Source organism: Aethalodelphis obliquidens, unplaced genomic scaffold (assembly GCF_003676395.1).
Source record: "Aethalodelphis obliquidens isolate GAN/ISIS:26980383/991018 unplaced genomic scaffold, ASM367639v1 scaffold27, whole genome shotgun sequence".
NCBI lineage: Eukaryota > Metazoa > Chordata > Mammalia > Artiodactyla > Delphinidae > Aethalodelphis > Aethalodelphis obliquidens.
The window spans coordinates 4,280,841-4,307,716 of record NW_020837971.1 but is presented as its reverse complement, the minus strand read 5'-3'; the positions used below and the strand labels follow the sequence as shown (position 1 = coordinate 4,307,716).

General features: G+C 39.1%; 1 protein-coding gene across 1 annotated transcript in view; it reads right to left on the bottom strand.

The window, feature by feature from the left end:
• The window catches only part of MAGI2 (membrane associated guanylate kinase, WW and PDZ domain containing 2), a 610,224-nt gene that overhangs the window by 293,649 nt on the left and 289,699 nt on the right, over positions 1-26,876 (bottom strand). Inside the window, exons 7-8 of the mRNA XM_027124164.1 lie at positions 25,157-25,278; positions 23,083-23,265 (exon numbers count right to left, since the gene is read on the bottom strand). Coding sequence (XP_026979965.1) covers positions 23,083-23,265; positions 25,157-25,278 — 305 coding nt within the window. The remainder of the gene's footprint in view (positions 1-23,082; positions 23,266-25,156; positions 25,279-26,876) is intronic.

Sequence of the window (26,876 nt, the reverse complement as noted above, 5' to 3'; positions counted from 1 at the left end):
AAGATATAAGTTACTTTTTGATATAAAGAAATATATCAAATGAATTGTTTGTGAACTGTCATGCACAATGTTGTGAATTGTCATGCACAATGGCCAGTAGGGCATTGTTTGTTTACTTTTCTGCATTTAAGGCTGTATCCACATATGTTAAGCAACATTTGTTTTTTCAGAGGCAAAAGAAATCATACACCTATTTGCTATTGTGTCAATTTAAATACTCCTGATACTACAATGATTTTTTAAGAATGACTTTAAAAAATTATTGCATTTATGACCTAAAATTACAGAAAGCTATGGGACTAGGAGCTCTGGAGACATGAGTTAGCATGGAGACACGTGTCAACCTATACTAAGTTAACCCATACTAAGATACTGTTCACTTTGAAAGGCCTCTCCTCCATTTGTCTTAGAAAGATTAATTAAACTGAATGTTTTTGTACTATTTATCATTCCGCTGAAGCCTCGGTGCATGATACATAGTGCAATGATAGATTGATTTTATAACTGATTCTTCAAATAATACTGTAATGAACCCACACTGCCTTAAATGGCATTAGTACAATAGCAGACTTTAACCAGTAGCTCAGGAGACACCTACTATGTTCTCAGAATGAATATTATTGCTATGGACGTTTTGTTAGATAGGATGCATTTTACAATGACATATTAATAGGATGCCATGCAGATTAAGTATTTATAATGTCTCTTTATTGCTTTTTCATGACTTCCAAAGATATAAAAGCGATGCCTTACAGCTCCCCGAAGGAGGTTAAAAGAAAATAAGTTATATTATGGAATTAAGAAGGCACACTAATGTAGCATGTTCATTTTCTATAAAAATAACTTATGTCTTGGCCTTGGTTCAGGACTCACCTATCAAAATAAGAAGTATCTTGGAAGTAGCAGCTCTGATTTATCTTAAATGTTTGCGTGGTGGTGATGGGAGAGAGAAGAGGCACGATGGACACAGAAGAAGAGTGGAACTTTGTAGGACAAAGAACTTGCTGTGGAATTATTATATTATCAAGAAATGAAGAGGGCACAGAAAAAGAAGCTGAGTACGAAGACGGACATCAGTTATAATACAAATTTCTCACAGCTAGCCCTGGGCAGCATGATCCGTAACTCTGAACGTTTAGAACTAGCTCCATCAGTAACAGTTTATCAGTGTTAACAAGGGGCATGTCCACACATGGCCTCGTGGCCTCTGAGTTGACTGTTTTTCAGCCTATTGCCTTTTGCTTGGTGACTTTAACCATCATTCTTTTCTCAATCAATTATAGTGACTGTGTAGTGTGTCCAAGTCATGCTCCAAGATAATTAAATGTTTAATGTTGTTGTTTTTTAGCTATGTAGTTTCTTGTGTATATATTTATTAGAACTATTAAATTAGCTGACTTTGCCTTTGGTGGTATTTATATTTTGATTCTATTAGATTGTATTCAACTTATTGTGGCTGTTTCTATCAGAGGATAGGACATTGATTCCCAGAGTTAATTGTCAGGCATACTGTTTTATCACGGATGAACTTTATCCAGTTTGCTGATTTGGGAATTCTATCTAAAGGCCACAGTTTTATACTGTTATTAGACCAATATTTATAATTTTGTGGCTCACAATTGTCCATTTATATTATTTTAGAGCTGGAGAGGACCTATGACATAATCTAATTTACCGTCATATTTTTGGACAGAGGATACTGAGGCAAGAAAGTGAGAAGTTATTTTCACAAGTTTCCAAGCCAACTGTTCTGGTTACCATTTTGTGTTGTCTCCCACTTGGAATTAAGTGTTTGCATTTTGATTTCACACAACTAAGTGAAATCATTAAATGATATGACCTAGCATTAAGTGAGAGACATCATCCGGACATTTGTGGGCTAGAGGGCCAATGCACATCCAAAATGAATCACGTTAACTGGCATATACTTGGCAGGGTTGCATATTGTGCCATTTTCCCAAAAATAAGAGTTGATGATAGAGGTCACATACCCTGTTATTCCTTTTATTTCTTACAAGCACTGCTGTCTATAGAATTTAGTCATGCTATTCACACTGGGTTCTTCCTTGGAGGGTTTCAAACGTTGATCAGGGGTATTATTACTAGCCCATTGAGTCCAACTGAATCACACAGTTCCTTGCTCACATACACACACCAGTAATTATAGGCCTAGAGAAGACTGGACATTATGCCAGAAGCTCGTTTTAAAGGATATTATCATTCTCAGCCAATTAGCTCAGACTCTATTATATTCAGAATTGCAACTGTTCCAACAAGGATTAAATGTACATTAAGATGCTAATAAATTTAAGACTTCAAAATTAGAGACTTTTTCTGTTCTGCTTCTACCTCATTTCTGGCCCATTTCATTTTAGTAAGTTTTTAACTTTAGAATCAGTTTGCAGGTATACAAACATGTGCTTCATTTTGTGGAAGAAATGGTCATTTTTTCTCCCTATCTCTTTCTTCTTCTCCTTCTTTCTTAGCACTGATTTTGCTTTGCTTCAACAAGTTCTTATACTTCCCTTGGCTCACTCCAAAACACATTCTTCTTTTAAACCTTTCCCATGATGGAAGCTTTGCTATTTCCACAATCAGTCAGAGAAGATATTTCACTGCATCGTAAGTCTTTGAGTTGGGTACTTCCACAGATATGTCCCAGGATGCCCACTGGGAAGTTTCTTAGGTGTCCATCTGTCATGAGTGATAAAGAATTATCTACAATACTTTGCTATTTTTTTTTTTTTTTAGTTTTCAAAATCAATATTTATTATGAAGGTTTTACAGTTGTGTTAATAAATATACATACATAATTCAATTAATATATTAAGCACATAAGATTTCACTAGAATATTTAACTCTGTAAAATAGATGCTCAGAAATTGACAATAAATTCAAATTACATTTCTTGTTCATATCACTAACAGTCTCTTTTACAGTGTCCCTTTGTCCCCTATAGCTATTACTTCGGATGGAAGTGTTGTCAGATACAAACTTGTCTCTTTTCCCTTACATTTTCCAAGGTGCACAGCAAGCAATGAATAAAAGCTTATGTATTCCTTCTCTTTCACCAAATTTTAGCCCAGTAATGAAATTGGGTGTGTAGAAATAAAAATTCATCTTTTACGTCGCATTTTAGTGTTGAAACAGATGCAATTAGTTCCTGTCCTTCTTCCATTTACATTGAGGGGATTAGAGAAGAAGCTCTTTAAACATTCTGAGATCCTTATGTTGGTTTCTACATGAATTCCAAGTGGTGTTAATAGTATTTTCAGAAAGGGTGCTTTACTTACTAGCTGAGAAGAAAATGAACTCTGTAACCCTTTGGGTATATATCATAAAACAGAGCTGCTAAAAGAATTTTCTATTATTAACCTATCAAACTCTTTCAGAATCTACCTATCAATGGGAAGTGGGCAATTTTGTTTTCTTTGCCTTGGCCTCAGCATATACTGTCAATTAAGCTAAAAAAAGCTCCGGAAGAAGCCATAGTAAAGTTAGTTGCAAACCAAGAGGCATTCAACTATAAAGAAGAAAACGTGAAACTTTTTTTATTAAGAATTTGAGCAGAACTTAAATTCTAACCTCAGAGTGAGTAGCTACTGCTAAATCCCTACAGATTTTATAAACTATATTGAACAGCAGATGAGCAATCCGGGATGCTGGCCGCAGAACTGATAAACTCTGAATCCTGGAGCTTTGCTGTGTGTTTTTTCTTTCTTTCTTTACTTAAAAACTAGATAAATGAATACTTTCCCTACTCTTGTTTCACCCATGATTCTCCAAGGAATACTGAGTCAGCTTTCCTTCAACAGTTTTGAGACACTCATAAAGGTTCCACGTATGAATTATTTGCTTTGCTTTTTTCCCAGATGGCGTAACACATATTGTTTTTTGCTTCTACAGACTGTCAGTTCTTTTGGAACTGGACAGTGCTGCATAAAACAACTACTGCATATTGATTGTTTTCTTTTACATCTATTCAGGCTGATTTTCCATTCTATAGATTAGTGGCTTCGCTATCACACTCTTGTAAAAAGAAAAACTCTTTGAGTATTGAATGGAAATTTATTTGTCCTTCTTGTCTTCTTCTCACCCTCTGCAGGGAAATTTTCACTCTAGTGAGCTTTCAGAAGATGTATGGTTACACCCTGCTGAGCCAGAACAGGAGACTTTGGATGATTAAATGCCAACAGTGTATTGTTTCCATACCAAACACAAAAATTAGCCATTGGCCTCCACCTAATGAGTCTATAATCTAATTAGACAGATTGACAACACCCAGAAGGGAAAAGATAAGAATGCACGTCAGCGTCAGCGTAGTAAGTTAAAATGGAGAAAGTGGCATGTTAAGATGTTTGAGAATGTAAAACCACCATAACACTAACTTATAATTGAAGCATTGTTTTGCAGTTTTCAAAATATTTTTATAGTCACTATCTCATCTATCTTATACTATGATGCCAGCGGTTTACTGGACAAGGATATCAGATATATACTTGGGTGTTAGATTATGATGAACAGAGTATGATGCAAATTCTCAGTACTGAAATGTAATGATCCTCTTCCTGTAATTAATTTTTCTCTGAGGACCTCATTCCTCACTTCAACATCTCAGCTATGTGAGCAAAGGGCATGCAGACTTTTTCCTTCGAGTAAAAGAGACATCATATGCTTGGATTGATGTAAAAACTTCAAAGATGTTTCTACATCCTATGTAGAAGTGAATTCTCTTGGGATCACATCTTCAGATACACTACATTCCTTCTTGTGTCCCAGGCTTGAAACTAAACCAGAAGGCAGTCTGGAATTAGGAGCCTCAGAGATCTGCCCTGGGATTCTACTTCATTACACCTTAGTCTAACTAGTTAGGTCAATTTTACGTATACATAGATTTCTTTTCACAGAACATAGTTTCATTTGAACTGTAATGATCACGTGAAATCTTCTTAGGGCTCTAAGTTCTGTGTTTAGATAACTTGGCTATCTAAATGACATACTTGAAAAAAATTACTTCATAGGTCTTCTTGTTCCAAGAAGTTTTGAAACACCTTTATAATTTGGTACTTCTTAATAACAAAAGATACCATTTATTGATAAAAAAAAGGGGAAATGGCTGCAAGATGTATTTGCTGGCTTCCTCCCAGCAAAACACTGGGGTATACTGTAAGGAAAAAAAAAGCATGCTATTATAAAATATCATGCATTCTGTGTACTGACCTTGAAGCTGTCTTTTTAACCAGCCAGCCAGAGGTATATAAGATATGCAGACAGGGTATATGTTAGTGAAAAGGGAATGTATTGTTCTCTTCTAACTAGAACTTTCCCTCAATGTCTTTCTCCATTAATAAAAAATATGGAATTTGTTTAACAGAATAAGTTCAACACATACATACACACACAACACATATAACACCCAGAGTTAGCAGCGGTGGTGGTGGTGGGGGGGGTGAGAGGAAGAGAGGGCAGGTAAAGGAGGAGCACATAATGCCACACCTGAGAGACGGTGACTTTATGAGCCATACGGTTCAACCTCCAGCCAGAGCAGAAACACCTGACAAGTGATCATTTAGCCTCGCATTAAACCTCCAGTGCTAGGGAGCTAACGACTCTCCTGGAAGGAAGCAGCACAGTGGTCAAGAAGGGGTTGAATCTCAGCCTTACTACGTACTGATGATGTGAGCTTGGCTAGTTTCTTAACTTTTCTGGACTTAAGTTTCCTTATTTACAAAATAAGAATAATGGTATCTATACCACAGGGTTATTGTAGAGATTAAATCAGATATTATATTTTAAGAGTTTGGCCTAGTGCCACGAAACTCTCAGTGAATGAATATTGTTATTAGTTAGACAACCCATTCCGTTGTAGGGTAGCTCTGTCATTAAGCTATTTTAAAAAATAAATCAAAATCTGTCTCTGTATAACGTTCCCCCATTTGTGGTTGTTCCCCCATCTGGAAAAACCTAGAAGAATCTGATGGAAAACAAAGCTGCTCCTTCTTCCTTTCGGCAGCTGTTCAGTGCCTGAAGCACCATGCACTCTCTGTGTTGTAGACTTTGGCATGTAATTCTTCCCCTCTCCCATCCCACTGAGCTGTTAACAGTGTAGACTTTGCTGGCAATATAAAATGAATCCTACTGCTACCACTTCTTCCTGAAAAGGAATCAAAAAGGGAGTCATAAAATAAAACTCAACAAAGAAAATATAAATTGTGGAATTGAGAACTTAGTTGTCTTTGATGAGAGTTTATAGATGTTGAACTTTATGGACATAAACGTTACATAGAAGTCCTGTTCACCTATTACCTAACTTAGCCTCATTCCTCATGTCTTATGAGTTATTAAAACATTAGCTAAAACCCTCCAAACTTGTTTCTCCTTCTGTGTTAAAGGTGCCACAGTCCACTTAGTTGCTCAAGCATGAAACCCAAACAAGCAAACATACTGGACTCTTCACTCATCTCATCTGCTCAGACAAGAAAACACTGATTCCACTGTCCAAATATTTGCCACCTCACTTCCTCTTTCTCCTCCCATGGTTGTTAGAGCTGAGATCCCAAAAGATGGATGCCCAGCACACAGCAGCCTGGCAGCAAAGGCCCCGAGGCACTGAGTGCCAGGACCTCACTCTCTTCCTGCCTTCTGACCGCCAGCCGCTTCTTGCCACTCACTGAGCCCAACTGGGAGCTCTAGGGCAAGACAGCCCATTGGTGGAGTCCATAGAGGGAACTAGAGGAGGTGGGTTTGGAGTGGAAAATGGAAGAGATCCTGCACATTTCTTAGCTTCTCTTCTGACTCCTGTTTCTCTACAATGCATACTTTATACAGACTCTGGAGTTAACTTCCTAAACATGCACATTTGATCAGGTTGCTCCTCTACTTATAACCCCTCCATGCCTCCTAAGCACGTTTTATAGTTCCCTTCCACATTAAGCTCCTGGCAGCCTTTCACCTCAACTTCTGTTCCATCTTCCGTCTCTGTTGCCTCCTAAGTTTAAGGGCATAACAAACAGCCCAGGGTTTTGCATGTCCCCAAGATTTGGGTTTATACGCTGGTCCCCTACCTGGCACAGCTCCTGGCTCATAGTAAAAGCTCCCATCTGTGCCTGCAGAATGAATGGATGTCTGCACTTTGGCACACAGTACTCCCCGTACCTCGCATGCTTGATAAATTCATAATCTCCCTTCAGGTCTCTGAATCATGCTTCCTCTGTGAAATCTTCCCTGGACTCTCCCTACACCCCCTCCTCCTGTGAGAGACTTACTCCTCTGTTCTCCCTAAGCAGTCTGCGCACATCTCTTTTAGTATTTATCTCCAGGTGCCACTTGAAGTTGTTCACATGCTTCAGTTACTTTACCAGACTGTATGTTCCTTAATGGCAGAGGCTGTCTTATTCATCACGGGCCCCCGGGACCTGCAAGGATGGCTGATGCATGGTGGGCACACAGTCTGTTTATTGAACAGCGTCATCTATGGCATGGGGGGTAAACAAATAAAGTAGTTTTCTTCTACAGTTACTATTTTCATGCCCCTGGGAAAATTCTTCACTTTTAAGTCACTTTTGGCTATCATATGTCCGGTCTCATTAATGCCTCAACTTCCTAAACTTGATTTAAATCTCTTTTGCTCCTACCATCTGCATGGGTTTTCCTGGGACCCTGACAGCTCTGAGGTAGGGGAGGCATGGTCTGCCTCTGGGGCACTGCCTCCCCCTTGACTCTTCAAGGTCTAGTTTTTCCAGTGTGTTATGTGCAGAGACGAGGGTTTCTCTATTTAACTCTGCGATGGCATTCTTTTTTGGCGTAGGTTGTGGCTGTTTGTCTAGTGAAAGAGAAATGGCCACTGAAGTGGCAGGTGCCCGGTGGCTGGCTCTCTTATGGTATCGATCTGTGGATTCATCCTAGGGCCAGTGCGATATCTGGCTCAAGCGTGACCCCTTTCATTTCCATGGTGCCCAGCCTGCACTGCCCAGTCTGTTGATGCTGGCTTTCCTTGCCCAGCAAGCAGCTCTCTTGAGTGCTACATGGAAGATAGCGGGCTCCAGTCAAGGTCTCTTCCCCACGGTCACTTCAACCACAGAAAACTCGCACAGCCTTGCCATGCCAGATACTTGCCATGTCTTCTCTCTCTCTATCCTGCCATCTCCCCCCAATTCACTTCTCTTCTCTTCTGACTGGCAAAGGAAGCAAGTCCACTGCCTGAGCAGATGTCTAATGTGGAAACCAAACCACCAACTCCCCTTCCTTTAGGCAACCCCAATTTCAATGAGTGATGCTCTTAGGGCCTCCCCTTCACTTGGACTGAGATGGGGAAAGGGAGTACCCCTCTCTTCCTCATGGGCACCACTGGATTACCTCTTAACACAAACGCTGCATCCCACATAAGAAGAACTACCCTGGAGATTCTCTCTTCCCCTCTCCAGCTTCTGACTAGGGTGAGAGTGGAGGGGTTGATTGTGGTGGGGTCATTCCACAGCAGCCTTAAGGGAGGCTGACAGGCCCTAGAGCCAACTCTGTGAAGAGTACCACTCAACATCCCAATATAAAGTTTGTTGAATAAATGAATGATCAGGGCTTCTCTGGTGGCTCAGTGGTTAACAATCCGCCTGCTAATGCAGGGGACACGGGTTCGAGCCCTGGTCCGGGAGGATCCCACAAGCCGTGGAGCAGCTAAGCCCGTGCACCACAACTACTGAGCCTGAGAGCCACAACTACTGAAGCCCGCGCACCTAGAGCCCGTGCTCCACAACAAGAGAAGCCATCGCAATGAGAAGCCCGCGCACCGCAACGAAGAGTAGCCCACGCTTGCCGCAACTAGAGAAAGCCCGCGTGCGGCAACGAAGACCCAACTCAGCCAAAAATAAATAAATAAATTTATATTTTAAAAAAATGAATGAGCAAATGGATATATCTATTCTGAATAATTCTTAATAGAGAGGAATATTGTTGCTGTGCAATGAGGTGCTAGGTGGATTTTGAAACAGAACAAGATGAGTCAGTGATAGAATTCCAATGGAAAGCCCTGGACTTCTGTCTCAGTTGCCAGCTTGCCATCTTTGTGCAACCTCCCCTTGTCTTAGCATGGTGTATGTTCATAACATTAATTAGTTTTGCTGCTGCACACATCAATAAGAGACCGGGAGAATTACCATCAAAAAAATCGGTCTTGTATTTTTCAGAATTTGCAAAGCTGAATAGGGAGGAAAATGTCATTTCTGCCAGAGGCACAGCATCTTGCTCTGCTCTTGCGTAAACTCACTGTCAGGCAATCCCAGAAACTGCCTCCACTTGCCTCTGGGCAAAATGTCTCCTTCTCATAGAAAAATGTCATCTTTTCTCTAGGTAATGGCAGGTAGTTCTTTTATTTCCAAAGGAGAAATGACCTTTGCATTTTGTTAAAAAAAAAATCCTCAAGGACTCGGCTTTGATGAAAAACACTGAAAACAATTCCATATCTTGTAATTTGTACTTGAGGTTTTATTTTGTAAATTCTGAGATTGTACCTGTCACCACCGATGTAGCCTGCAAACGAATGTCAATGACCAGAAAGTCCTGGCACCTTGTTTTCCAGGAACGTTCCCTGCACACAGGATGGATTCTTGTAAACCCAGCTCTTGTCTCTTGCTGCATCTAACGCCCACCCCCCTCCCCCAGCCCACTCCTACCACACACACACACACACACACACACAAACACCACACTGCACAAACACCTCCACCCCCCCCCTACACACTTTAATCTCATTACTGTAACACTTCAAAGCTTTTATGTGCTAATCCAGGATTACAGTTTTATACAAGTCCATAAGAAACTGCTCTGAAAAAATGCCAGTGCTGTGATACAGTTTGTCTATCACCATGCTTAAAAGTATATTTACATATACACACTACTATATATAAAACAGATAATCAACAAGGACCTACTGTATAGCACAGGGAACTCTACTCAATATTCTGTAGTAACCTATATGGGAAAAATATCTGAAAAAGAATGGATACATGGGTATGTATAACTGAGTCACTTTGCTGTACACCTGAAAGTAACACAACATTGTAAATCAACTATACTCCTATATAAAATAAAAATTAAATTAAAAAAGTATACTAAGTGCTTCATAAAAATTTAGAGATGTGACCATCTAAGTCACTTTTTTTTTCATGGCAAAAATTTTCATTCTCTTATGAGAAATAGAAGAAAATATATCCAGTATTCTTTTCTTTTTTCAGGTGAGAAAATAGGAAAGAAAAACAAGAAAGAAGCAAGAGGAGTGAAAATTTCAGGACACAACACTTTAAAGCAAAGAGAGAGAGAATACAAAGGTGTTGATACGGAGAAAGACAGTTCTAGGTTAATCTTGCTTTCACAAAACAAAGTTCCCACTTCTTTTGTCAATATCTCACATACGTGGCAAAATGTTTTCCTTTCTGACAATAGTTTTCACCATTAAGAAATGCAGAATTAACCTTACAGAGTTGGATTTTCGAACAAAGTAGTAAATCAGATGATGACGCAAGATTTACCGTGTGTGCTCTTGTCAGTTCATGCAAATCCTCAGCTGGAGCATGTGAGAGGCACATAATTACACTGGATACAGGAATAAGGTTTCTGCAGCTGTAGCAGTTTTGATATTTGCAGACTCCAGCACACTCCATCTCTAATTTCACTGGCAGCTTGTAAGAACCAGCAGAATTACACTTATAAACAAAGGTCTGCATGGTAATTTATCTCCTATTGACTTCAGTGACGTCTTCTGGTTTAGAATGCTGAGAGATTTATAATTATGAACTAGATCTAAGACTTAGCTGATGAAACAATGAAAGACATATTTCTTGCCTCTTTTTCCCACATTGCACATATATCTGTAGATGATGATATATATGTGTGTATATCTATAATCAAACTCCTCACTGAGCATTTACAAGCCTACGTGACAATCTGTAGGAATATGCACCAACACCCTATATAGCTATTTAATTCAGGGAGTATTATTCTCTCAACAGAAACATTTACCTTGCCTTATACATTTTCCCACTATCTTACCCTCCTTAGACTTCTCTTTTTATTTGTTGTGATTCAGGATTGACATGCTTTTATTTTCGAAGGGGTTATAATATCCAAAAATGAGGACCCATCATTAAACAAATGAAGATTAAGTTACTGACTTTTCTAAAAGTGTCTAGCAGACGTCTTAGAATCCAATGCATACCTAAAAGACACCCAGCCTAATTTTCAGCGACATGTGCACACATAAGAAGCTGAAGGTCCTATTTCAGCTCCCAGTCTATCAACAGAGTAAGGGCCATCAGCACGGCCCCACGATTCTGAAATCTTTCCGGTTATCTCCTTTAAACCAAAAACTATTTAAAGAGGCAAGAGCTGTTTTGTTAAATGTTCAATGCAGAATCATTTTACTCCCAGGGTCCAAAGGGGGAGAGCCTAAGCCGCTCATAGATATTTTCATGTATCTATCATTCCCAGAATGCCAAGGCTTCCTTCAAATTTGTGGAAAAGAGTCTCATAAATATATTAATAATTGCTATAGAATTTTTAATATATTAAAAATTGCTAATTTTGAGTGATTCCATATGTTGTGTCCTATTCTAAGTACTTTAAATGTAAATAATTCATCTAATGAATTGTTTGGTTAAACTAGACAAAGGAAAGCCTTAGATGATGCTCTAAAGGGAACACAGATAATCACAGAGGATCTATGATATTACAGCACATCTCATGCCTCCATAGTAATCCATGTAAGCACATCATGCTTCACAGACTCATTCCACTGTGCAATCAACAAGCTGAATATCTGCTGTATATATGGTAGAGAAGTAAGCCTTGAGGATCTGTTAATGATCAAGTCAGACACAGGCCCTGACCTCAGACAGCTTAGAGTCAGGTGGGTCGGGGGAGGGTAGTAAATAATGAGAGATTACAATTCATTTGGGGGAGGGGATGGATAAAAATAAGCACCTTTTATAAAAAAGCAGATTGTTTCCTGATGAACCAAAGGTGCAGTTCCATTAGTGAAGGGAGAGAGAGCAGCAGGAACTGAATGAATCTGACATTGTCTATGAGAATACATATGCTCACCCAGACACCAGAATCTGGTAAATTTCTGTGTCTATTTGGATACTTTTTGGTTCATTTATAAGTAAGGGTATTGGTTATCTGGCCTCAGACCTAAAAAGGTAAAGTGATAAAAACTTCTTAATTGCATTTAGATAATACCTTTATTTCAAGTGCATCTAACTTAAGCTGAACACCTTTCCCTAACAAATATATTGACAACCAACAACCTTCTCCAGGGAGCAGGCATGAAAAATGCTAACCCTATAATCTCCAGTCCATTTCCATTAAACTTAAATAATAAGCTTTCAGATTCTTAAAATGCCAACTTCGTATCCAGTAAGGGTACTCTAAACATCCCTGGTGTTACAACAACTAACACCATTCTGAGCGCTGCTCTTAGGCTGAGTGGAGGCCTCACCCACTTTCTCCTTTAGCTCCTAGGAGGGCCAGTGAACCTGTACTGCAAATTAATGTAAGGCTTTTGTGCAGAATAACTTACAAATAATAGTGACAAGAGCACATTTAAGTGCATTGGCTGTCATGATGTTAATAGGTACAGCTGTCATGAATATTGTAACTCAATTACCGTGTGACTTATCCAGATGGATATCAATACTGAAACTAGAAAAAAAAAATTAAGGCAGCAAACTTTGCTACATCTGTGTTAAAATGGGAATAAAGTCCTTAATCCTGGGGCACAGAAGAGAACTAGGATAGGACTTGTATAGAAGTTATCCCTTCTCGAGTGAGCTTTTATCTAGACTGTGATTTTACATGAAGATGGCATAAACAGCACTGTATAGGCATTTACAAAGAAAAAAAAGACAGAAATGTGCAAAAAAAAAGAGGTACTGTAATAGCATTTATTTGGGTTACAAAGGTCTCTTTTTATTTTTATTTTTTTTTGCGGTACGCGGGCCCCTCACTGTTGTGGCCTCTCCCATTGCGGAGCACAGGCTCCGGACGCGCAGGCTCAGCGGCCATGGCTCACGGGCCCAGCCGCTCCGCGGCATGTGGGATCCTCCCGGACCGGGGCATGAACCCGTGTCCCCTGCATCGGCAGGCGGACTCTCAACCACTGCACCACCAGGGAAGCCCACAAAGGTCTCTTTTTAAAAAACTAAATGAGTTATTGATGAAGGATAGCATAATTTTAAGAATTGATGCCACAAATTTTTTAATCCTTTCAAGTGGTTTGGTTTGTAGCCAAAATCAAGTATTCTGTTGACTATGGCATCTGTATCACCCACATATCGTCATGGAAGAAGAACAGTGGATAGGAAGTGTTTCGTGTGGCTCTCACCCTCGCTCTGAGCTGTCCTGTTATTGATCTGAAGGATACATCACTAGCAGTGGGGATGTTAGGTATTTCAACAAAATGAAGTGAGGTTCTGAAACTTAGGTGTGTTTGGAAAGAACCAAGAGTAAATATATTGTGACAAGCTAAACAAGCACAGTTTATTTCTTCTCTACGGGAGATATTAGTATTGGTCAGCTGGCTAGAAATTCAATTCCATTTTCTGGCTTTTATAGAACACAAGATGTTTTTGGAAGCATCTAAAGCTCATTAAACATCTAAAAAGGCAAAAATGACGTTAATATCAAGGGATCGTTTAGAAAATTATCTAACTTGGATTTGAGTATGAATATTTTGAAGGTCTTTCAAACTGAATTGCTGCAACCACTTCCTTTATTTTTATTAGAAAGACAGAGCTAGAGGCCTGGCGATTTTGCTGCTCATCATCTCTGGATGTGTTATTATGATGCACTATTATTTATTCATAGCACGATAGAGAACTGGAAGGCAAAAACAGTATCAACACGTGCCAGAAGACTGGGAGAAGGTAGAATGCCCATGAAAGTCAAAGATAATTTTCTCAGGGCACTTTGAACAAACTCAAGGAAGTCAGAAACAAAGAAGCCATAGGAAGGATACTACAGTAGATGAAAAGATGACTAGGGACTTTTTTTTTTTGCCACTTCTCTCATCAAAATGTGGGGCTTAGTTTCCTTCCCCTTTTATCTGGGCTGACGAGTGACTTGATCTGATAACATTATGCCAGTCCCAGGCTAGGCCTTGAGAGGCTTGACAGCTTTCCCTTTTGCTCTCTTGGAACCCTAAGCCGCCATGTAAACTGGTTCAGCCATGCTGCTGTTGAGACGGCATGGAGACGGAGATGCTGCACCAGCCCTGAGGAGTCCTATCCATCCCAGCTGAGGCCTCCCCTTGCACATTCCACCCCACGGGAGATCCTGATGGTGGCAGCTGCACAACGCTCCCAATGTGAGACTAGTGGATGAGAGACACCCAGCCCATCCCAGGCAAGAAACCGGAATCTTGAGCAAACGTTTGACTGCGCTTTTAAAACACCGAGTTTTGGCATGGTTTGCAATGCGGCATTAGAAAACTAAACAGGTACTTCAAAGAATAGAAAGATGACATTACTTAATTTGCTTCCGGCAATTGACAGAACCATCTAAGTGGTTTACACTACCTAAGTGTGAACACTTATTTGTGGAGGTGCGTGGTGATGAAGCACTGGCTGATTCACTAGGATGTTTTTATAAGGCAGCCAATCAGTAAGAGAGGAGTCATGGGAGAGACCATCGCAGTGTGTGCTCAAAATTCAAAAGGAAGCCTGCCCTGGGTGTAAGTTGATTATGAGGTGGGAAAACATGACACAGAAAACACTTCTGAATTACTTCTTGGGCTTTCTCATACATATAGATTTTTCTCAGGAGATGTTTAATTAACAAGTGTAGGATTTCATCAAACTGCTAAGGAGCTAATAATGGTTAGAGAGGACCAAAGAACACTGTGGTAAGGCAGCGTGGGAAACCACTGGGTAACCATTAGGTGGAAATGCATTACTGAAGGGCCAGCCCTAAGAGGGGCAATAGCTGTCACGTTGAGAGTAGGGTGGTCATCTGTCCACACAGCACTCGCGGCCCCAGGTTAATCTCTGCTGTTCCATAGAGAGCTAAAAGGTAACTAAAATTTCAGATAGTGCAGTCATGAGATAGAATACCCCAAAGAGTGCTAACAGGGGCTTCCCTGGTGGCGCAGTGGTTGAGAGTCCGCCTGCCGATGCAGGGGACACGGGTTCGTGCCCCGGTCCGGGAAGATCCCACATGCTGCGGAGCGGCTGGGCCCGGGAGCCATGGCCGCTGAGCCTGCGCTCCGCAGCGGGAGAGGCCACAACAGTGAGAGGCCTGCATAACGCAAAAAAAAAAAAAAAAAAAAAAAGAGTGCTAACATCCCAAAGAATGAGAAATTGCACATAGTTCCATGTCCTAGCCTGATATGAAAGATAAACATACAGATTGATTAGCTTTGTTCTACTGAGCAGAGAGCCATAGACTCTACCTCAAAACTTAGTCCCCAGGAATATTCATAAACACTCCTTCAAAGAAATTCTGAGCAGAGGCTTGTGTGAGAGAGGGTCAGGCTAGGATGGAGAATGTTTGCCAAGCTGTACAGTAAGCGGGAAAGGAGTCTTCTTGCTACTACTACATGCGGTGGTTCTCAAACTTCAGTGGGGGTAAAAATGCAGATTCTAAGACTTGTAGTTCAACATGACAGACTGAACATATATGGCTATCCCCTTTAACAAAGACTTTAAAATGAATAAACCCACAGCAACGAAGAGAAGGGGAGAGGGGCCATTTTGACAGAGAGGGGCCCTTATAAAACAAGACAGCTCAAGAGAATTTTAGAATATGGAATATGGATAAAGGCATGATAACTGATGTATCATGGCTTTGGGAGGTATATTCTAGAGCAGGGGATGGCAAACTATGGCCCATGGAGCATATCCTGCTGCTGCATGTATTTGTAAATACAGTTTTATTGAAGTACAGCCATACTCACTTGTTCACGTGCCATCCCTGGCTGCTTTCATGATGACAGATTTAAACAGCTGTGACAGAGACCACTTGGCCCACAAAGTCTAAAATATTTACTACTTGACCCTTTACAGAAAGAATTTCCTGCTTCCTGTTCTAGTGTGCTTTTGGAAGAAAGGGAAACATGGACAAGAAGGACTCTCTATTGCTTTGCAGAATTGCAGAAAGCCTTGGGATTAGGAAACATTGGATACAAGTATATAGAGGATCTGCCCTGCTACATCTGCATGCAGAACTCTCACCACCTACCCTAAGTCAGAGATGAGGGTGTCTCCAAAAAAAGGACCCTATTTAATAGACTTTCATATTCTGCCTCTGCCTAATAACCTCAGGTAAAATTTGACCAGTCTTCAAACTCCGCCACAGACACAGAAGTCCCAAGCAACTTTTTCAGTGTTCCATTTTTAAATACAGACAATCCAAGATCAAAAGACATATGAAGGCTATGCTCTAGTAAAATAAGCATCCACGACAAAAGAGGATATGGATGTGGATAACAGTGGACTCTGCTTGGGAGAGACATAATGGAAAGTCCCCAAATGTCAGCTGTACAACCAGCGCAGAGAGGAGAATGAGGACAAAAGATGCCCAGAAAAAGGAGGACCCTCTAAGGACCTAATATGATGGTGCTCTGGGGAAAAAAAAGTATCATTTTAAGAAAGAGACTGCCAAAAAAAAAACAAAGTAAAACTCCACAAAGCCCTTTACAGGGAAAAAAAATGTATTAATGATAGACCACCGGGGTCAGTGAACAAATTTACAAAGCCATGATAATGCAAAACCTGTATGAATATTACTAAAAGTAGTTTTAAAACTCAATTGGGAGACTGGGGGAGGGCAAGTGGGAGATAAGGGAGTTAAAGCTTCATTTCTTCTGAAAGGAAGTAAATATAGGTCATGTCTAGAACTGTTAAACTGAGACAACAAGGGCAGGACAAGAGAAATTTTTATGCATTATAAATATTTCGATGTTATTATTATTTTTTACCATGTGCCTGTATTGCTTTGACCATTTTTAAAAGTATATAAATGCACATTCCCAGCACTACTTCAAGAAACTTGGAATCAGCAGGTCTAGGGGCACAGAAATCTGCATCTTTAAAAAGCTCCTCAAGTGATTCTGACAAAGTTAATCTTGTGTCCCTTTTAGAGAAGCTAATAAAGAGGTAGCAACCAGGAAAAGCAATAACATCAATCTGCTCAAATGGAGAAATGCCAGGAGCTAGAGAATGTCAGGGTGTTGGTTTTCCAGTTTGTTGCCATTCTACTAATAAAGTGAATAACTATTAGAAGAGGGCAAATAAAAACTAATGGGATGTGACTGACCTCATAATTCAACCCATCTATAGGAGAACCTCATGGATAGGTCAACTTTCCTTGCTCTTACATTTGTTGAAAACCATAAGCCTTGATTCAAAAATTAGCCTGGGGAGAAACATGAAACACCATGTAACGAGGGAAGTTTTTAATGGAAGGATGATAGATAAGTATGTTTTAGACTCTGCAGTTTCTACATAAGCCTTGTTACATCAATCTTGATTTTTAAAATAGTTTAAAGAATGTTATCAGGATCTCTGGTGTCTACAAATGATTGCTGGGATGTCGTGAATCCTTAATAATCAGAAGTCGGATGGTTTCTGGGCACTATGGTAATTTCTTCTAAGAAAGTGTCTTCTGGAACATTATAGGACCATTGGGGATTGGCTCAATTAGTTGTTAAAAAACTGGTGGGGGGCACAGTGTCCTCCATCTCTCCTGTCTCCATTGCTTCCTAGAATCAGTGCTGACTGAGAACGGACCACCCTACCCTTGTTACTATAGTACAGGACCCTAAGTCAACTTTAGTAGAATGGATTTTTCTTTGTGTCCAAACTACTGACATCTCTTTGCCTAAACTAGAGATGATCTAGAGCTAGAGAAGTTGATTAAAATATTTTCATGATTATTTCAATGTCAAATGACATTGCTCGCCTTTTAAGTATCAATGATTTATTGTTTATATCTGTAGTGTCTATTATTTTTGTTAATTCTTGAGGTTCATTTATAGATGAAATCATTACAAAAAGGAAATTAATTTTGTCCCTAACATGTACTTGTCTTTTAAATTTCATCCAGAAACTGGAAAGATGATTTGTTTTTGCTTCAGTGGTAAGCTATTGGTCTGATTAGCATTGACTAGGCTAGATTGGAAAAGTGGAATTCAGCTAATTCAAATTTCACTTTTTAATTTCTAAGTGTACGCATCCATCCATCCATCCATCCAACCAGCCAACATTTATTGAGTAACTGCTATTTGCCTGGCACTGTTTCAGGTTCTAGGGATTTACAAGTAAAGAAAACATCAATCATAGAGTAAATCTCTATGATTAATTAGTTAAAAATTTACATGAGAAAGGTTTTATATATAGGTATTCATGCATTTATATGTTTTCTGTTTGACGATATATGACTATATACTGTTCCTTGATGCTTGCCACAAGCCTGAAAAGTTCATCTTTATCAGTAATAATTATCGTCGTACTTGATACTTCACATAAACACCCACTGAAGGCAAAATATTAACCTACACTGAGATGGCATATACATCTTTTCCTAGGTATTTCCCACTACTGCGCTTTTGCACATTGCTGTTTCTTCTTCCTCTAGCTTTCTTCACTTGTCCACCCAGCAAACGCCTATTCATCATTCAAAACTCTGTCAGACATCATCTTCTATGAGGCCTTCCCTCCCTAAGCTCTTCTCAATAGAATTGACCCCCCTTTCCTCTGTACTATTTCTGGACTTTGTACATATTTGTATTTGCATTGTTATAAATATTCACTAACATATCACTCATTATTTCTATACTGTAAGCTTCTTAAGAATAGAAACACTTGTTTCTGCATCCCAAGTAATTATCAGAATGCATGGCACATACGGGTATTCACTAAATATTTGCTGAACTGAACTGAGAAGCCATTCCCTCTACTATAACTTGTGGAATGCTACAGAAATATGTTTACATTTTACTTTAAATCATATCATGATTAAAAATAAACACAGTATTTTTGACTATTTAATAAGCAGTGGATTTCAACATTTTATTTTCTTTTCTGATGAGAGAAATTATCATCCCTAAAAAGCCTAATAAAATTATATAGTTAGAAACACACTTTAAAAAAAATTCTGTTGTGCCCTTGCCCAGCTCTCCTGACTTAGTGCCAACATCATGGTTATTACAGACTCATCCTATTCATACTGTGTTACATTTACTTGTTTATATATCCAAAGCCCCTCCTGGATGTAAACTCCTCAAGAGCCTGGCCCTTGTCATTTCCACCTTTGTAGTCCTGGTGGACAGCAATGACTGTGAAAGGAAGGAGCTTAACAAGTGTTTGCTGAATGAATAAATAGAAGAATAAATAGGAGACAGTGAATAGAATAAAATCCTAGGTCCTTCTCTTTCTATTAGGACCGTTCTGTGATTATCTTAAGTGCAGAAAATCTGCTACATTCTAAATAAAGCTTTGATTTTGTTGTTGAGTAGGCTAACTTAGACTGTGTGAGTGTGGCAAACTAGGAAAATGAGTGAGAAGGAAAAACGCCTTATTGTGCAAACCTTTTGATTTTATTTTGTCTTTGAAGTTTACACTGAAAGAAGTCTTTTCTAGTTTTGAAACACAGAATCGTGGACTGGGCAAGAGAAAAAAGTAACTGGGTTTTTTATTACGAAAAGAAATGGGTTTGTTACCTGACCAAGGAGGTGAAAGACTTATATGCTGAGAACTATAAAACATTAATAAGGGAAACCGAAGATTACTCAAAGAAATGGAAAGATATCCCATGCTCTTGGATTGGAAGGATTAATATTGTTAAAATGACCATACTATCCAAAGCAATCTACAGATTTATTACAATCCCTATCAAATTACCCATGACATTTTTCACAGAGCTAGAACAAATAATCCTAAAATTCATATGGAACCATAAAAGACCCAGAATTGCCAAAGCAATCCTGAAGAAAAAGTAGAAAGCAGGAGGCCTAACCCTCCCAGACTTCAGACAATACTACAAAGCTACAGTAAACAAAACAGCGTGGTACTGGCACAAAAATAGACATATGAATCAATGGAACAGAATAGAGAGTAAAGAAATAAACCCACAGACCTATAGTCAATTAATCTTCAAAAAGGGGGCAAGAATATACAACGGGAAAAAGACAGTCTCTTCAGCAAGTCGTGCTGGGAAAGTTGGACAGCCACATGTAAACCAATGAAGTTAGAACACACCCTCTCACCATGCACAAAAATAAACTCAAAATGGCTTAATGACTTAAATATAAGACATGACACCATAAAACTCCTAGAAGAGATCATAGGCAAAACATCCTCTGACATAAATTGTTAGGTCAGTCTCCCAAGGCAATAGAAATACAAACAAAAATAAACAAATGGGACCTAATTAAACTTACAAGCTTTTGCACAGCAAAGGAAACCACAAACAAAACAAAGACAACCTACAGAATGGGAGAAAATATTTGCAACCAAAGCGACTGACAAGTGTTTAATTTCATACAACTCATACAACTCAACAACAAAAAAACAAACAATCCAATCAAAAAATGAGCAGAAGACCTAAAGAGACATTTCTCCAAAGAAAACATACAGATAGCCAAAGAGGCACATGAAAAGATACTCAACATTGCTAATTATTAGGGAAATGCAAATCAAAACTACAATGAGGTACCACCTCACACAGGTCAGAATGGCCATCATTAAAAACTCTACAAATAACAAATGTTGGAGAGGGTTAGGAGAAAAGGAAACCCTCCTACTCTGTTGGTGGGAATGTAAGTTGGTGCAACCACTGTGGAAAACAGTATGGAGGTTCCTCAGAAAACTAAAAACAGAATCACCATATGATCCAGCAATCCCACTCCTGGGCATATATCCAGACAAAACTGTAATTCAAAAAGATACATGCACCCCTCTGTTGACAGCAGCACTATTCACAATAGTCAAGACATGGAAACAACCTAAATGTCCATCGGTAGATGAATGGATAAAGAAGATGTGATATATATATATATACACACACATACACACACACACACATACACACAATGGAATACTACTCAGTTACAAAAAGGAATGAAATAATGCCATTTCCAGCAACATGGATGCAACTAGAGATCATCATACTAAGTGAAGTGAGTCAGAAAGAGAGAGACACATACCATATGATATCACTTATATGTGTAATCTAAAATATGACACAAATGAACCTATCTGTGAAACAGAATCACGGACATAGAGAACAGACTGGTGGTTGCCAAGGGGGCAGGGGGTTGGAGGAGGGATGCAATGGGAGGTTGGGGTTAGCAGATGTAAGCTTTTATGTATAGAATGGATAAGCAGCAAGGTCCTACTGTATAACACAGAGAACTATATTCAGTATCCTATGATAAACAATAATGGAAAAGAATATAAAAAAATAATATACATATATATATGTATGTATAATGGAATCACTTTGCTGTACAGCAGAAATTAACACAGCATTATAAATCAACTATACTTCAATAAAAAAATATTGATACAAGAAAAGAAGAAATGGGTTTGTTAAATATTTCACTATAGTTCAAAAGCATTGGGGATCCTTTTCCCTCTACTAAGCTGGTATTAAATCCACAATGTCCTCGTATTCTGATTGTAGGTGATAGGATGATTTTTAATTGAGTCATTTGATGTTTTTTTGTGATTTTTGGCAACATGAAAGTGTGGCTGCTTAGTAGAATCTCACCAGATGCACAGCAGAGTTAGATACTCTCTAACTTGCAGAAAATTATGTACACATGATCTTTACAACAGTAGCATTTGAAAAATGTGGTTAGTTAGTTTTGAAACTTTACTCAACTTTCAAGGAAATGTAACATCTATTAAATACATTATTACTCACTAGTGACTGGCAGTGACAAATATGCTCATTAGGTGACCTTGAAAAGATGTTATTTCTATAGGAACCATTTAATAAACAGTCATTTTTAAAATGAAAAATGTCAGATGAAGACCTCAATCTTATGTTGTTTCTTCATACATAAACCACTTTAAAAAGCACGGAATAACAATTTGTGAATATATGGAGCATACAAATGGCATAATTTTTCCTCAAAAGTAATTCTCTAATTTCTGTATCTTCTAGGACCCATTGACTTTAGTAAGTTAACATCATAAATTATATCAATGTTGGGAAAAGTGTGAAATGGTGATATATAGTTATTACACTTTGTAATTTTCTAAGGCATTTCAAAAACAGTACCCCAAAATTCTTAAATCAGTATTTGATTATTATTTAAATAAGATCAAATTTGATTTCTTCTTTATTTTCCAGACAAGGAAAATAGTATTTATAAATTATGGGACTAATTCCAAGTCATGGACCAGGTAGGAGAATTTATAATCAGACCACAAAATCAGACTTAGTTCATTACTTTTTTCTCTGTCTCTGTGCACCTTTCATATTTTATATTTTCTTGCCCTTAACAATTTGCCTCTGCATTTCCATGTTAAATGAATTTTGATTATAATTTGATAGATATCCAAGTAACTGCATATGAAAATTCATTCATAAGGAGTAGAGAAAAAAACCTTATATATTAAAACATTGTATGGGTATATATAAAGATGAATATCATTAACATTTTTTTCTATGAGATGAGCGTGCATATTTAAATATAACTAACCTGGGCAATTCAGCATGAGAATACTATAAGATTAATACAGATTTTAAAAATATCAATAGCTGAACATAAGCAAGAAAAGTATGAAATGTTAATCACACCCCTGAGAAGGGACTCCAGAAATAAATTAGAAAAGTGTCAATCTCAAGGGTGCACTGAATCCAGCAAATAGAAGGGGCAGTCAGAAAAATGAGACAAAAATGGTATTTAAAGTTGTTTCCAGAAGTACTTCAATTTGATTATTATTAAATTTAGGGGAGACATAATCTGTGGTTGTCCTAAAGTGAAGTGACCTTTGACCTTCAAATTAAAAACACAGAAAGAAGCTCTTCATATTTGCCTTAGCAAAAAGGTTGCAAAACAATTTTCTGAAGTATTATGGAACTTACCTGTTTCCATTTTTCCGTCCTGAGCTGCAGGCCCATCGGGAATCACGCTTTTCACCTGCAGAAACTCATCAGGCTCATCTCCACCAATGATGGTAAATCCAAACCCCATGTTGCTCTTTTTTAGTGTGGTGCTGAGAAATGTTCCCTTCAACTGGGATGCATCCCGGGTAAAGAGTGGTTTTTCTACATTGGCCGACAGAAGTTAAAAAAGAAAAAGCACAGTTAAGGCATGTTCTTACATGGGGAAAAGCCAGCCACTGAGCAGCAATCCCAGGGGTAACTGTGGGGTTAATTATAGTAAATGCAAGCAGGTGTGACTTCAGGAGCGCACCTCTAAGCACTTCCCACAAACGCAGAGCAGTCCCAAGCATGCAGGGAAAGGCGAAAGAGCTGCTTGGTTTGGAGAGAGATTTTTTTGTCATCATTGTCTCCGTTCACTAAATTCACCTTCTTGTGCTTAAAAGGGGTTGAATCAACAGGTGAAGATAAAGCAGAGCCTAAAATTATCCAGACACATCTGGATACATTTCTCTTGTTCTGAAAAGGTCCAGGTAGGAGGTATGTGTGAGTGGCCGGTGCTGCCCCAAACCTTGAAGGGATAGGACTAGAAGACTGAAATGCACTATGTTGTTTCCAAAAAAATAGGACCAGTGGAATATTAGCACCTCTTCAAATGTCTAAATTGTTTAGAAAGAATGCCTGGATGTGGGACTGAGTTAGCTTTTGCTTATATTATGAGATGCTCTAAAGATAACCAGATAAATCCATTTCTACTGACCTGAGAGCATTTAGTATACTCTAAAATGTGAGCAAGACGCAAGCCAATATCTCTAGATTTAATTATGAATGTAAAGGTAACATATTTTGTCATAATATGTTGACATGTTCAAATCATATACCTAAATAATCTGAACAGAACTTGAACCCACTCATAGAGCTTTAACTAGTAATTTGTTATTTAACATGCTTTTTCAGCTATGATCGGTAGTAAGTATATTACTACATATATTAAATGCTTGAAAAATAATAGTCATACTAGGAATTAGAATTAACATCTGCTTTAAATGTTACCACTGTCAAGTATTTTATATATTTTTTTAGTTGTTCCATTTTGGGTGATATGATTTGTTATTTAAAACAGCCACACTGTACATGGTGACTTAGTTAAGTATTCTGTCTGCTGGTGTTCCATTTTAGGTGATGTGTAATGGACAAACTATAAAGACATGAGTCATTCTATTGGAATTTTACTTTGTCTATTTACACATCTCATATATCTTTGTGAAGAAGACAGAGCACTTCTTTAAAATATAAATAAAAACACACATAATCTTGTCACCTCCGTTTCCTTTATGAAAGTAAAGTTTACAATTTGGAGAGAAGTTCAACAGTGAGACCTTTACATTCATCCTTATCGTGCTGTAGTGATACGGTGTGAAATCAACCGCAGGCATATCTAGACTTCCCGATTACCAGAGCCTCCTTCGTGCTTTCACGTGTGAGTGAGAGCCCACTAAGATGTGAAAAGTGCGTGCAGCATCTCATCCCCGTACGTGGCTCCAGGGTGAAGTGAGGTGCAGCAAGCAACCCAGGACATACCGATGCGCCCGGGCCTCCAGGCGAGGTGGCGCCCATAGTAAGACAGGTCACTCACGCTGCGCGACCGCTCCCGGGCGGCGCGGGGGCAGGCGTGTTTGGGCCTAGGTACTGTCGATGAGTAGCTGTCTACTGTCACAAAGGAGAACAAGCCTCATTCTTGTGCTTGGTCATTTGAGGACAAACTTATGAGTCTCTATGAATCTCTGCAGTTTACGGTACCACGGTCATACCCTTTCAGCTCTACCTGGCGACGTGCTGTAAATTCCTATAAGGTGCTACCCGAGGCGTTACATTCACTCGTGAGTGCTAAATGCGTGAGTCTGGAGACAGAGCAAACACCCAGCTAAAGCTAATTGAGGGGTCTGGGGAAAGCAAATCAATTATAGGAAATGGTCCAAGGTAAAGGCCTATTTGGAGAGCAGGCAGTTCGATACAGTCTTTCTCTCTGAAACACTGCGTGCTGACAGGTACTAACCTCGGAAACCTGGGGCCTGCAGGGGCTTTGCTCCAAGTTCTGTGTGGGGCATGTTATGCTGCTGTAGCTTCCTTTTTGCTTCCAGGACAGGGTTTTCAAACTGTGTTCTTCTATTTATGTGGCTGAAAAATAAAATTTCAAATTAGGATAACAGTGGGGCAAAGTCATTTAAGAGAACATATGAATAGCTCTAGCTGAATACCCCACCAGCACGCAGTCAGGCCTCTGCTGGGGCTGGCCTGTGTACGGTACGCATTTCCCTGACAAGAGCAGAGCTCTCAATGGCTCTATCATACGGTATTGTATTTAAGTTATGCATGATTGAGCCAAAAGAACTAGAACGTGAACTAGCTTTCTGGTCTACCGTGTTAGTTTGAGACGAGTTTGGTGCATTCAAATAAATGGCCAACAAATGAAATTTATACCAAATGGTGCTGAAGAAAAACATATTTGTAAAGTGTTTCTAAGCTTTGTAAAGTCCCAATATCCAACCACATAAGTATAAGGTCTATTCACTGATTGCTTTACTCTTAGAGCAACTGAAGTCCACACATTTTAGAATCAGACAGACTTGGATTAAAGGACTGTGTGGAAACACTCCTAAGGATATTTAGGAGTTGTGGAATACCTGTAGGATGATTGATACTGAGATCAGTCAAAAGCAGAGTATTTACATTCTCCCTAGTGAGACAATAAACTTCTAGATATCAGACACAGAGCATCTTTCAGCAAGTGTGGATCAGCTAAACCAAGGGCTTAGAGTTGAAGAAGTCCTTATAGTATTCTTACAGTGTGATGCATTCTTGTATGAAGTTTAGAGTTTCTTGTCCACGGAGAGGGTGGGAACCATAACCCTGCCTAGCAGCAATGTCAAGTAGCTCTTTCTCTACGTATACATGCCCCACTAGAGCGGGGGCATGTACACTGATTTTGGTTCTTTGTACAAACAAAAATAGGATTATTGTATGAGAGCATGAAGAAGAGAGAGGGCTTAGAAGAGGAATGAACAATTACTCAGTACTTAACTCTGTGCCAGGTACTATACACAAATTTCCTCAGTCAAGTCTCATGGCAACAGTCTTGAATTCTAATTATCCCCATTTTAAAGGTGATGAGACTGACACACAAGAGGTCAAATGACTTGCTCTAAATCACGTGCCTAGAAGTGAAAACGCTGGGAATGGACCACATCTGTCTCTAAAATTCATCCTTTACCTTACATACCTTCTCTTTTCAATGTATGATTTCACATTGACGAGTGTACACATACTTAATGTGCACACGCAATCCTCTTATTTTAGGTCTATAAATACTCGTAAGAAAAGGAAGGAGGTAAAAGAAACAAAATCTCAACAACCAATTTTCTGTTAGTATAAGTCAGATAATTCCTGGTGAGACAGAAAAGCGATTGTCAGAAACACAATAAGACGACTGCAGTATCTAGTTACTTCCTCATGAGGTCGGGGCAGGGGAGCTGCTGCCACACAGGCTCTGGAGTCACCTAGTCCTGGATTCAAAATCCAGCTCTGCCCCTTGATTTGCTGTGTGACCTTGCACAAGTTATTGAGTCTGAACCTCAGTGTCTGCATCTCTAAGATGGGCACAGTATTGGCTTCCTCCTGGGCAGTTGTGAGGATTCAATGAAATAATGAATATTGGCCCAGGGTTTCAAGCATAGACATGCTCAGTAACTAGCAGCAGCTGTTATCATCATGGCCAA